Source organism: Ascaphus truei, chromosome 9 (assembly GCF_040206685.1).
Source record: "Ascaphus truei isolate aAscTru1 chromosome 9, aAscTru1.hap1, whole genome shotgun sequence".
NCBI classification, from domain to species: domain Eukaryota; kingdom Metazoa; phylum Chordata; class Amphibia; order Anura; family Ascaphidae; genus Ascaphus; species Ascaphus truei.
In genome coordinates this window covers 15,307,907-15,320,616 of record NC_134491.1, presented here as the reverse complement: position 1 = coordinate 15,320,616, position 12,710 = coordinate 15,307,907, and the positions used below count along the sequence as shown (strand labels likewise).

At 47.1% G+C, this 12,710-nt stretch overlaps 1 protein-coding gene across 11 annotated transcripts in view; it reads left to right on the top strand.

Moving 5' to 3' along the window:
* Window positions 1-12,710, top strand: part of MTA1 (metastasis associated 1) — a 65,007-nt gene that overhangs the window by 33,354 nt on the left and 18,943 nt on the right. For 6 of the 11 annotated variants that reach the window (XR_012803766.1, XM_075613460.1, XM_075613463.1 and 3 more), the window contains 4 exons: window positions 603-792; window positions 1,427-1,540; window positions 1,701-1,856; window positions 4,371-4,406. Coding sequence is in view for 10 of the 11 variants with exons in the window: in XM_075613460.1 (XP_075469575.1) it covers window positions 603-792; window positions 1,427-1,540; window positions 1,701-1,856; window positions 4,371-4,406 (496 nt within the window). In the remaining variant the exon portion in view is untranslated. Of the gene's footprint in view, window positions 1-602; window positions 793-1,426; window positions 1,541-1,700; window positions 1,857-2,684; window positions 4,306-4,370; window positions 4,407-12,710 lie in introns of those variants that run through there. The other 5 variants (XM_075613461.1, XM_075613465.1, XM_075613468.1 and 2 more) reach the window with 3 other exon arrangements.

Genomic DNA, 12,710 nt, shown 5'->3' with positions numbered 1-12,710 from the left:
CTGCAGTGAGCTTGGGGCGTGTACACGAGGCGCTTCCTGCTGCAGTGAGCTGGGGGGCGTGTACAAGAGGCGCTTCCTGCTGCTGGGGGCATGTACACGAGGCGCTTCCTGCTGCTGGGGGGCGTGTACCCGAGGCACTTCCTGCTGCAGTGACCAGAGAGTGCACCTTTTTACTTTTCTATCTCGCTGAAAATCAACCTGCTTCTCCGCACAGATGTCAGCCGTTTTGTTTGCACAGACGCCAGGCAGCCCACAGCACCTTGTGTGAAATCCCCGCGCACAGATAATGCTGATCCGCAAACCTTTTCATTAGAGATTGGCCAAATATTTGTGCAGTGAAAAATTTGAGCACTTTCAAAAACCGAGCGAGTCCATTTCCTTCCGTCCTCCTGTTTCCTCCGCAAGTTTTGCGATTGCCTAACACCCGGGGCATTTGTTACTCCACCACAAGCTTACTTATGTTGAAAAAGGGAATCCAATGTGGAGGCCAGTGTCCCGGCGAATGCACCTCCTTGCTGCCTGGGGGACTTGCGTTGCTTTGCTTGTGTCCTATGCGGAGGCGGCTGGTGTGTGAACTTCTCTGTTGCGTTCCCATATTGCAGAGTCCGCACGGGCTTCCCATGAGAAACAGCGGGAGTCCAAAGTTCGCCATGAAGACGCGGCAAGCCTTCTTCCTGCAAACCACAAAGCTGACCCGAATTGCCAGGCGGCTCTGTCGGGACATCCTGCGCCCGCTGTACGCGGCCAGACACCCGTACATGCCCATCAACAGCGCCGCCATCAAAGCCGAGTGTAAGTGTCCGCGCTGCTGAACGGAAGCGGCACGCAGCATTGCACGTTCACACCGCCGCAGGAACCCGGCCACTTAGATCAGCTGGTTGCTAAAGGGACATTGTAAACGGATACCCCGTCATTCTAGAACAGGGGCGGCCATCTCCAGTCTTCAAGGGCCACCAACAGGTCCGGTTTTCAGGATATACCTGCTTCAGCCACCTGTGCTGAAGCAGGTATATCCTGAAACACTGATCGATGGTGGCCCTTGAGGACTGGCGTTTGCCACTCCTGTTCTCGAATGTGTGTTTGATGAGTTGCTCCACATCACAACTCCCCCCGTGACGCTGTTAATTCAAGGCAGACCGGGCGAAATGACGAAATATTGCCGTAAGGAAACGGTGTGGAGGTGGATATTAAACATTAGGTTTAATGTCCATTTTAAATGTCCCTTTCGCGGTAAACCGCTTGCTTTGGTGTGTGTGGCCGTCCCCACTGGCAACGAAGGTGTTAATGCAGAACTGGATTGTGTTCATTGCACTTTGCTGCAGAAACCTGCAGTGCTGCACGGGTGCAAAAGTATCGCCCTGCAGCCTCTTACTGTATCGGCTTTCAATGTAGATTGAAGTACAGTGATTTTATTCATTTTTTTCAGTTCTTGTTTCTAATTGTGCTGCAGGCACAACGCTGCTCCCCGACGCATCCAAGAACCCGTTGATATTCAAACAAGTTGTCCGAAAACCTTTAGAAGAAGTGATGCGGTATATAGGTAGAGTATTTCATTTCCCATTCTTTGTGATCATTGCCGAGTCCTGGTGCCGGCAACGTTGGGAAAAATATAAAAAACCAGAAGCGGAGGGGGCTACGCCTTCTTAAATGGCCCTGGGGAAAAAACCTTTAATGTGTCTTTTTTTTTTAATTGCTCACAGAGGCGCACCCCTGTCCTCCAAAACCAGACCCAATAAAGAACATTTCCACCAGTATCAGCAACAGCCTCACGCCCGCCAAGTCCTCTCCGGTCATTAACAACGGATCCCCAACAATCCTGGGGAAACGTAGCTACGAGCAGCATAACGGGATGGATGGTAAGCGTACCTCTCTCCGTGCCTAGTCTTGGTATTCTCGCTTGTTTTCTATCTCTGCCAGAATATGCAGCTGCTGCCAGTTCTGTGGCCATAGTCCATAGTTCAGCTGATGGCCAAGGTTACATAACTGTACAGCTGCAGGCCGCCATGTTCTTATGACTGGTGTTCCAAATAGAAGGCTCGTCACTCCTGGCCATGGTCCTGCTTGTGTTGGTTCAATCCCTACCTCTGCCATATTTTTTACTTTGTGACCGTGTGCCATTCGGTTTATTTCCCAGGATATGTTTGAAATGAAGATCTATATGTATCTTTGCTGATTTGACATGTTCCCTTCCCCCCCCCCCCCAAAAACAAATCAGCATCATTTTGAGCAATGTCCATGCCGAGAAATTTCACTCCCACGATGATAGCCTCTGCTACGTTATCACTAGTCGGTTGTCTGCCTCCTTGTTCAGCGCTCGGGTGTCCTTAATATGAACAAAATCCACGAAACAAATAGGTCTAAGGCAGGGGCAGCCCGCTCCAGTCCTCAAGGGCCACCAACAGCCCAGGTTTTCAGAATATCCCTGCTTCAGCACAGTCGTTGACTGAGCCACCTGTGCTGAAGCAGGGATATCCTTAAAACCTGACCTGTTGGTGGCCCTTGAGGCCTTGGAGCTGGCCACCCCTAAGCCAAGGCATAGCAGCAGCTTGGAGATAGGCAGGGTAGGTGGGCCAGGTTTTCCTCTTTCCGCCTTCCACCTCTCTGGCTGTATAGAGTACGCCTCCTGTCTGTAAGAGCAGAGCTGTTGATGTGTGCCGAGTTTGTAACGCCAACCTGTGTTGCAGACTGTTTTAGGGACAGATCAGGAAGAAGAGCCGCTCGGAGCAGCAGCATGGATGGAAAACGACTCCCGCCCTACCTTGCATGTAGCAGGGAGAAAATAATGAAGCAGCTAATACAGGACGGGGAGAGAAAATGGAGCACCTTCTAATTGTGACCCAACTTGTGAAGACTTGACTGCCCGGACATGAGCCCGTTGGACGGGTGTTCACTTTTCTCTCCCCTCTCCGCTCCTGTTTTCCTGAGGACCCTCTGACCATGTCAAATATTGAAACTGTGATGTTTTGCTGGACTCTTGCAGTCTGCAGCGGAACGCCCCTCTGCTGGACTTTACTTCTGTCTTGCTCACCTCGAAGCCCCAGTCCCACTTAACAGAGCCTCGAGATTCACTAAGCACTCGTCCATGCCATTGTGAAATCATTGTCTGATTTTAAAGGTGCAGTTCCCTGCTAAAAATTGACCTACCTTTTTAAAGTGAGGTTGATGTGATGCCGTCCTTAAAGCAGATAACTAACCACTTGGGTAGATGTTATTTAGCTAGCTGTTGCTTTCATTTGTATTTAAACAGGCTGAAAGCCTGCAGTAGAGTGTTCACATGCCACTGCCCCCTCTGCCGCTTCTCACCAGGCAGCACAGAGCTGCAGACTCCAGAAATGTGTAACAAAGTCTTATCGTGAGCGTCCCAGAGGCAGTTCTTTAAGGTTTACTGATGGCACCAAGTCAGGCGGGCTTAACTACCGTATTAACCCTTAAGGTGCCCTCTTACATTCCTGCTACCTCATCAGGGCCCGTACTCCAGAGCCCCCCGAGACGTAGTAAGCCGTGTCATGGCCTTTTACTCGGTTACTGGGGTGGGTGGGGGTGGGGCTCTTGTACACGTCACCGCACGGACAGTGTGTCCAGGGCACGAGGGACGATCACATGATGGGTTTTGTTTTGTTTACCTGAGAGGGGTGAAATCAGGCGGCCAATTGTACAGCTTGGGGGAGAAATCTTTCAGAAGAAACGTACCGTGGGAACTGCACCTTTAATATCTTTGCAAAGCTGTCACAAATATTATAGCACAAACAATGTACCCTCCGGCTTTTATTGGGGGTTAGAGTGTGCGCATTGCGAACAGAACAATGCGCGTCGCAGGTGTTCTAAAGATCGGGAATGTAGAATTTTAAAAAAACGCTAATTTGAGGACCCACAAAAAAACATTTTTACAGAATATTTCTTAGAAAGTAATGGAAGATTTTGCTCAGACGTCTGGTATCCGGGTCAAGAAAAGCAGACAGTCCATTTATTTTTTTTGGTACAAATTGAGTGACTGGGGCTTTGATAGAGGTGTGTTTGACCATATTGATTTGCACATAATATTGTCCACCCCTAAATTACATCTGTGACCATGTCTTAGGGACAAGGGAAAGATCAGCAGCTTCTGACCAAAGGGTATTTCTCTCCCCCACCCCCTCCACCCCACATTGTGTTTCCGGTGTAAATAGAAATGTATTTTTTTCCCCTCTTGGTTTTTAAATATTCTAAATGCAAGTGTTTTTTTTACGTGTCACTGATGTGTTTTTTTTTTTTGTTTTTTTGTGTGTGTGTTTTAATTTAATTAAACATAACATGAATGTTACCGTTCCGATTTGTTGATGTGGCATTTTTCTTTCTCTCTTCCCCTGTTTTTTTTATTGGTGCTCGGACAGGCAACATGAAGAAACGCCTGTTGATGCCTAGCAGGGGTAAGGCGTTCCGCTTCTGCTAGGAGAATGCGCTTGGTTTTCCGTGTTCTGTGGCTTCTGTAGACTTGTTTGTGGCTTCAAGTGCTGCGTTTTCTTTGTGTCGTTCGCTAAATGTTATATGGACAATATCTTTCTGGGTACTTACACGCACAAAAACACCCCAGAAAACAATACAGATCTGCTTCTGTTTTCTGTTCATTTCTTAACCAGGAGTAGCCAACTCCAGTCCTCAAGGGCCAACAACAGATCAAGTTTTGAGCATATCCCTGCTTCAGCACAGGTGGCTCAGTCTTCGACCTGATCTGTTGGTGGCCCTTGAAGACTGGAGTTGGCTACCCCTGTTCTTAAAAGGGTTAAGGCCCCCATACTGTGTTGCAGACTCATCCGGCAGTGAAAAGTATTACAGAAATTCATTATCTGGCTGTTGTGAGTTGCATAAAAGTGACATACGTTTTTATTTAAATCTTTTTTCAAATGTAGGGTTTCCTTCAGTAATAAGCTCGCCCTGTCAGTGGAGGCTTTTGGGTTAAGGGGAATAGGTGGAGTATATCCAACACCCGTCCAGTTTCTTGTTTACCAACTAACTTTTAAAATGATATGGAAAGGAGGAATAATGCCGTGAAAAGGCAAAATATTCGATCACAAATGATTTCTGCTTTCACATATTCTCTACCAGGATTAACCACTTCTGTATGTCTCTGCTCAAGTTTTAGTTGACATGGTTTACTCTCTACATATATTTCTTTTTTTAAGGGGGGAGGAGGATGGGAGAGAGATCATCTCTGACTTTTGAAATGTGTAATAGGAAGGTTCTGTCTTCCTCTGACTATTAATAGGAGTCCTGCAAAATAAATCCATCGTTTGGGGGAAGTCGCCACATTTTATTTAAACCATCACGTTGGCGCATTTCTTGGGAACTATCCCCTCCTCCAAAAACGTAGATCGCTTCCAGTTTGTTTATGAAATGTGCCATTTAACCTGTGTCAAGTTACCGTCTATAAAGCACCAACATAGGCCACAATGTAGTATGTATGGGCGGGGAGGGGGGGCGGTCGATGCATAAACAGAGTGACCTACACAGTCAGAACAAATGAACGGAAACTGATACAAAAGGTACTGAGCAAAGGTACTGCTCATAAGCGCTTCCAATCTATAGGGCAGAATCCATTCAAAGGAACCAATCTTGGCCGTCCCGCTTTGTGCAGCAGTGCAGAGTATCCATATGTCGTATGTATTCTCGCTTACCAAAATTCCACCTTCCAAATGCAGTGCTCCCGGGTGTCTCAGCCTTGCTTGCTGCACACATCCCACCCTGCGGTGATTACCCGGGGGACTCGCGATCGCAGAACCAGGTTATAGAGCATTGTGTTATGGGGTGTGTAGATGATGCAACCAATACCGAAGTAATGAAGATTAAGATGCAGTGAAGGGCTAAGAAAGATGGGAGGATGCAGACTAAAAAGTTGGTATCCCACCCAAAATTAACTTCACGTTAAACAGATCGGATGACAGACCAATTATAAATACTACTGTAAGTTTTTTTTTTTTTTTTAATTTTTTTACTTAAATTGTACTTGCCAAAAAAAGAAGAAAAAAAATGTAAATTGACTCTGACTCTAGAATCTATCGGTGCTCTATCCTCTTCCCAGAATCCTCCCTGTGTAATGGCGCGCTCTCCCAATTAAGGACCGTGACATCAGTCTGAAATCTGGCAGCAGCGGGGTTAAACGGATAACGCATGAAACTGGTGTGAACTTAGAAAGATATTGTCCATCCACGTGAAAATCCAGGTGTGCACCGCTGGTGTATGAATGTATGTACGTTTTGTGGGTGCTGCTTATTTGTGTGCAAATCGCTTTATTAGTTACTAATACTAGTAGTTTTATTTTTTTTTAACCTGTGTTCTACAGATCGAAAATATCTCAAAGCCGACGAGTTTATTGGAAGAATGTGTTTATTTTATTTATTTATATTTTTTTTAATTTTTATTTTTTTAAAGTTCACTAGGAATTTGTGTGAACAGCAGTGTTCTTTGAGAGTGTGAGTGTGTGTGTACACACACAGTATAAAGGAAAGGGAAACGTTCGTAAATATGTTATAGAGCATAGGTGGGCAATCTATTTTTCAATGTCGCCAACAGGTGTGGCGAATGAAAAGTGAAATTCGCCACACCATGTAAAAATTGAGAAATCCCCCCACCACCATCATCATCATCATAATCATTTCTTCCTCAACCCGAATTGTGTTTCTTCTTACCTTCTCCTGCCAGACAGCACCGTAACCTGTCCCTGCAGGAGTCTCTGGTGCCGGGTTCTGGGCTCCTCCCCTGCCGTTCTCTGATTGGTCATCCTCTCCTCCACTCAGCACTCGCCTCCTCAGCACCAGCGCTTCCATCGGCCACTGCCGCCACACTCGCGCTTGCCGCTTAGACAGTGGTAATACCGGACACGTGTCCGGTAGCTGGCAAACTCAAATTTGCCACACTTTCATGGCCAATTCGCAACTTGTGGCGATTGGCGACAGGGTTGCCCACCTCGGTTATAGATGCATCACTTTCATTTTCACTTTGTATTTATAGCTAATGTAGTGAACTCGTCTGTGGGTGCTGTGTGAGAGGCCACAGCCTATCTATAAAATAAAACCAAGTGAGGATGGGGTGAAAAGAGTATTAGTCTTTGGCTGAGACAGGCCAGCAATGCAATGTCCTGGAGAACTGTAGGTATTTTTGTCGGTGGCGATACCTTTTAATAGACTAGTATGGGAGTTCAGTACACTGGAAGAGACATGAGATTTCAACACCCCTGTACACAAGGGGTACCACTGCGAAGAGGTGTTACTGCAGAATACTCCTTCCATGCTAGAAGATGCTTTCTGTCAATGGGTCATGAAGGCATTATTTGCAATCCGAGAGACACCCTCCAGCCTATTCATTAGAAAGGCTGTATCCGCTGCGCTGGAAGGGGTCTTTATGGAGAACTTTCATGATGATCTATTAAATTCTTCTGCAGTGGATTGCTAAATCTTAGAGGCCCCTCTGCCATTTATTTAAGTTTTTCTAAAAGAAATAAAGACAATCGGCCAGATTTAGCCACTTAATCATGTTACTGGCTTGGTTGCATTTTGGCCCAAGCAGGGAGAGCACCCTTAAAGCAGGAACCCCCTCTACCTGTTACCTTAACCTGGGAGTGGTCTCTGATCTGATCCGTGCTCCCTGGCCTCCGGAGACCACGTACACACACGTACACGTAGGTCCATGGCTGCCGAGATAATTGTAGGGTTTTTTTATGCTGATTTTAACAAAACCTACAAATATGGCTGCCAGGTAACAGACAGCCACAGCGTAGTTTCTCGATAACTTTCTACTGGAGCAAGCCTGACCCCAGTTTAAAACGACTCATCACTCGAGAACCATGGTGTCCGCACATGGCAGGGAACCCCCTGTTCAGATAGTAAAAAAGAAAAAAAGCTTGAAACAAATACGACCGACCCAGGAGAATATTAGTGCTGGGGGGTTATTATTCAGATTGCCATGTCTTGCCATCAGCTGACCGTATGTGATATGACGACCAATGAGGCTATCAGCCATTCACATTTGTGTGGTAATCAAGCCTGGTCAGAATCTGATTCTCTATTTAACTATCGGAGCTGATTTTAAAATAAGAGCCAGTGTGTCTCTGCGGACGTTCCCATCAGCGGAATAAACCCTTGCCTGGGGTCCGATTCTAAACGAGACTTGGTTGTAGCTGTTTCTGTGGTTAGATTCAAGGGGTATGGACATAGTGAGCGTGACCGCGCGCGGCACAAACAAATTCATTACCTTAACCAGTCCAGCCATACTGCGCACGGAAGTGCGACAGCGCAGCAGAATTTGGAGGAGAAAAATGAATTTGTTGTTGCACGCGACGGCAGCGTCACGCGAGCATTTGAGCCAATGAAGGCGAGCCAGACCTGGTGACGTAATGGCCACGCCCCTAACCGCCCCCCCTGTCACACGTGTCCTCCAAGTCCACAGATCGCTGAGGCAACAGGCGAGTGCGCCTCCTTGCACTCCGTCACGCGTGCGCGCCAGCACTATGGACGCAGCCTAAAACGAGTTGCTGTGCAGCACAACGCAATGTAAATAAACAGCCACCCTTTCCTCCCCCCCCCCCCCCCCCCAAATAAAGGAAATGGCCCAGTTTGGGAGCTGGCAGTCCCAGTCCCAGTCCTGGGGTGAAAATGAACGGCCTGCAATGCACAGCAAGAGGGTGCTGAACGGGGTACTGACCCGAATTTACATTTAAATAGTTCAATGTTCCAGTCGCCATTTATACCGTGGAGAGGTGGGGTATCCATTCCAGGTTGTGCGACATTTAACCGGTCTGGAAAAAAAGATCACCTACCTTCACAGGTGCAGCGCGGGAAGCCACTCGTCCGCCGCAGGAGCCGGCACAACAAAGTCAGCATCTGCTGCAGATTTTGAAATCCGCCACTGCCAACTCCAGTCCTCAAAGGCCACCGTCAGGTCAGGTTTCCAGGATATCCCTGCTTCAGCACAGCTGGCTCAGTCGAAGACTGCACCACCTGGGCTGAAGCAGGGTTATCCTGAAAACCTGACCTGTTGGTAGCTCTTGAAGACGGGAGTTGGCCACCCGTGCTACAGACTATAAAACCTCTCTCTTTGGTAACGCTGTAAGCATGAGAAGCCCTGTAAGGCTGCGGCCCCTGTCCTCCCTGCTGCACGTGCGCCTGGCAACATGGTGGCGGGTGCTGAGACTACAGCCGCGATCGGCGGTCTGAAGGGGAGCGCGGGTCCATGACGGGGCGCGGCCATGAAGGGGCATATCTGCCCTGCCATTGGCTGCGCGCTGACCGCGGCACGGGAAGACAAAATTCTTGTCTTCCCTGCCAGCGTACGCATCACAGCGCTTTGCGCGCCCACGCACACACAGCCACTGGGGCAAGTCAAGGCCTCACTATTATACCATTCCCTTAGAAGTATTTCTGATTACATGTTCTGTCCTCATTGGCGATAGGCGAATTTCCAATCATTTCTTGTAGTGTATCGCAGGGGTCCCCAACCACCGGTCCGTGGCCTGTTAGGAACCGGGCCGCACAGCAGGAGGTGAGCGGTGGGCGAGCGAGCGAAGCTTCATCTGTATGTACAGCCGCTCCCCTTCGCTCGCATTACCGCCTGAGCTCCGCCTCCTGTCAGATCAGCGGCAGCATTAGATTCTCATAGGAGCGCGAACCCTACTGTAAACTGCGCATGCGCGGGATCTAGGTTGCGCGCTCCTTATGAGAAGTCATAATCCGACACTTATTTTAGTCCGCGCCTCTTTCCCACACTGCGCACTTGTCTCAGTCACAGTTTTTATAAGCCCGCAAGCTCAGGGCTCCCACTGATTCTGCATGATGGTGAGTTGTATAATTATTTCATTATATATTACAATGTAATAATAATAGAAATAAAGTGCACAATAAATGTAATGCGCTTGAATCACCCCGAAACCATCCCCCCCGCCCTCCCCAGTCCGTGGAAAAATTGTCTTCCATGAAACCGGTCCCTGGTGCCGAAAAGGTTGGGGACCGCTGGTGTAACGTATCGAGTTAAGAAATCCTATCATTCTTTTTCTTTTCAATGCGTGTAGCTGTTATCTTTATATAGGCCTGTGGTCCGTATTTTCAGTTTGTCTGTTTCTGTTGAGGTTATCGGGTTAGATTAAAGAAAACTTAAATCTTTACCATGTATTTTCTCTAGTTACCATGTACATATATCATGTAGACGACATGCCTTGTTTAGCTAAATCCCTGCATGGAAGCATTATATTACTGCAGTAATAATATTATGTCAGCCTGTCAAGAAAAGTACAACTAAAAAGGCTTTTACAGAAGTGATAAGTCTGTAAATTTGAAACTTGCAGGATTACTGAGCTGTGAGCATAATTTATCATATATTTCTGTAAATCAGGACATATATATATATATACACCATCACGTTTTAAGTTATGGTGGGTGAAAAAGGCAACATATAACATATAATATATACAGGTAAACCCCGTTATAGCGCGACCCGTTATAACGCGGTTTTCACGTGGCTCCCGTTTAAAAAAAAAAAAACATCCCTCACTGCACACACTCTCACTGCACACACTCTCACTGCACACACTCTCACCTGCACACACTCTCACTGCACACACTCTCACTGCACAAACACTCACTGCACACACTCTCACTGCACACACTCTCACTGCACCACTGCACACACTCACAGGACACTACATACTCACAGGACACTACACACACTGACTGCACACTGCACACACTCACAGGACACTGCACACACTCACACAAACACACTCTCATCCTGACCCCTTCCAGATGGGCATTTTAGTATAAATAGATATGGGGAGTACAGCTGACATTTATTTATATAGCTTGTTACTGAGTCTGTAAACCTTGATTGCAAAGTTTAGGTATGATCTGTATTTTTTTGTTTGCTAATGCATTGAAAAATAAGGTTAAATAGGGCTAAAATGAAGCTCAAGGTGGCACACACAAAAAAAACATGGCAGTCATAGGATACCAAATATCACAAGCAGTGGCTGGAATGGGGTTAATATTAGGGCGCATCTAAAGGGGGGGGGGTATTATAATACTCAGATTACAATAAATGTGGTTCTTGTCCAAGTTTTAAAGGATACGATTCAGGGTAAACAAATGGGAGTTTGATTTATGAAGTAGTTAATACACATTGCGCCCTTCCTGATAATTTACTCAACCTGGCTAATTTGTAGATCAGCAGTCACTGTAAGCTGGGTTTCAACGCATCTCCCATTTTTAATCACGTTTATGCAACAACATACACATCGCCTCCTTTCCATGACCGTGGGGGGCACTTTTTATTTCCCATTTGTGATATAAAAGCGACCAGTCGCCCTTACTTACTGTTGATAAAAAGGAAGGCAGCAAGGTTTTAAAGAGATCTCTCCCCCCACCACCCCCCCAGTGCTCAGCGCTAACAGCCACGCACAGCTCTCCGCCATGTTCCGACTTTATCCTGCTCACATCAGACTTGTGCGCGATGATTGGTCACCTGCCACGTATAGGGGGTGCGTGGGACTTTGCGCCTGGCGGGGGCATGCGCTCCAATGGCTGCACTAGCTGTACGTGAGTCACGGGACAACTTGCAGAGGGATGTGGGCAGCTTCTCAATGGCCCCTGCTATAAGGTTCAGCAGAAGCCCAAAAAATAGCGGAAGAAAATTTAACTAGCCCAAAAACCCGCAACCCGCGACTAGCTAATATTTCGCGCGGAACTTGGACTAAAACTAGCCCAATTGGGTGGTAAAACCGCAGACTTGGCAACACTGCTGCTGGGGAGGAGGGAGGAGGGAGGTGCGATGATGCGATCCCAGCTCTCCCCCCTCTGTAGACACGGAACCCCGGGCGCGGCGGCCATTTTAAAATTTGTTTAATTTATTTATTTAATTTAATTAGCGCGACCCCGTTTGTAGTGCGGTCGGATCGGGTGGCCCCCGATGACCGCGCTATAACGGGGTTTACCTGTATATATATATATATATATATATATATTTTGATGCGAGCTTTCGAGATACACCGCCGGAAGAAGAGATCAGTGTATCTCGAAAGCTCACACAAATAAAAGCTTTTAGTTAGCCACAGAACGGTATCGGCTATTCATTATTTATATATATATATATATATATATATATATAAATAATATAACGTTTTGGGGTAACAGCACAAATTAGGGAAGCAAAGTATGTAACGGTTTAGTAAAGATTCAGAAATCTGTAACGCTCCTTATAATAAATGAGACGTTCCATCTATGAGATAATAGGAAATGGGAGTGTCTGTGTTATAATACATGGCGGCTACTGGCTGCGTTGGACCTAGAAAAAGTAAGATACTTTGTACATTGTGATGTCTATTAAATAATGGACTAGCATGGGGGGGGGGCGACATTTTCTGGAGGGGGCACGGGGCTTACACAGGCCATGCGCGCTTCCCCACAACATTTAAATTAAATGCAGAGGGAGCGCGCAAGGCCTCTGTAAATCTGTCAAATGCCGCCGTGAGGTCACATGACGTTGCAATGGCAAAGCAGCGTAGCATGATGTCAGGAACCGACGGAGAAAAGGTAAGGGAGGGTGGGGGTGTGAGCAGGGGGGGGAGAGCAGGCAGCGGGGGCACTGACAAAAAAGTTTGCGCACCCCTGGACTAACACATCGATCGTACAAGGTTTTCTTGTGCATAAGCTTTGAAGACGGCAGAGCTGTGATGATAAGACCCCTGTTACAGG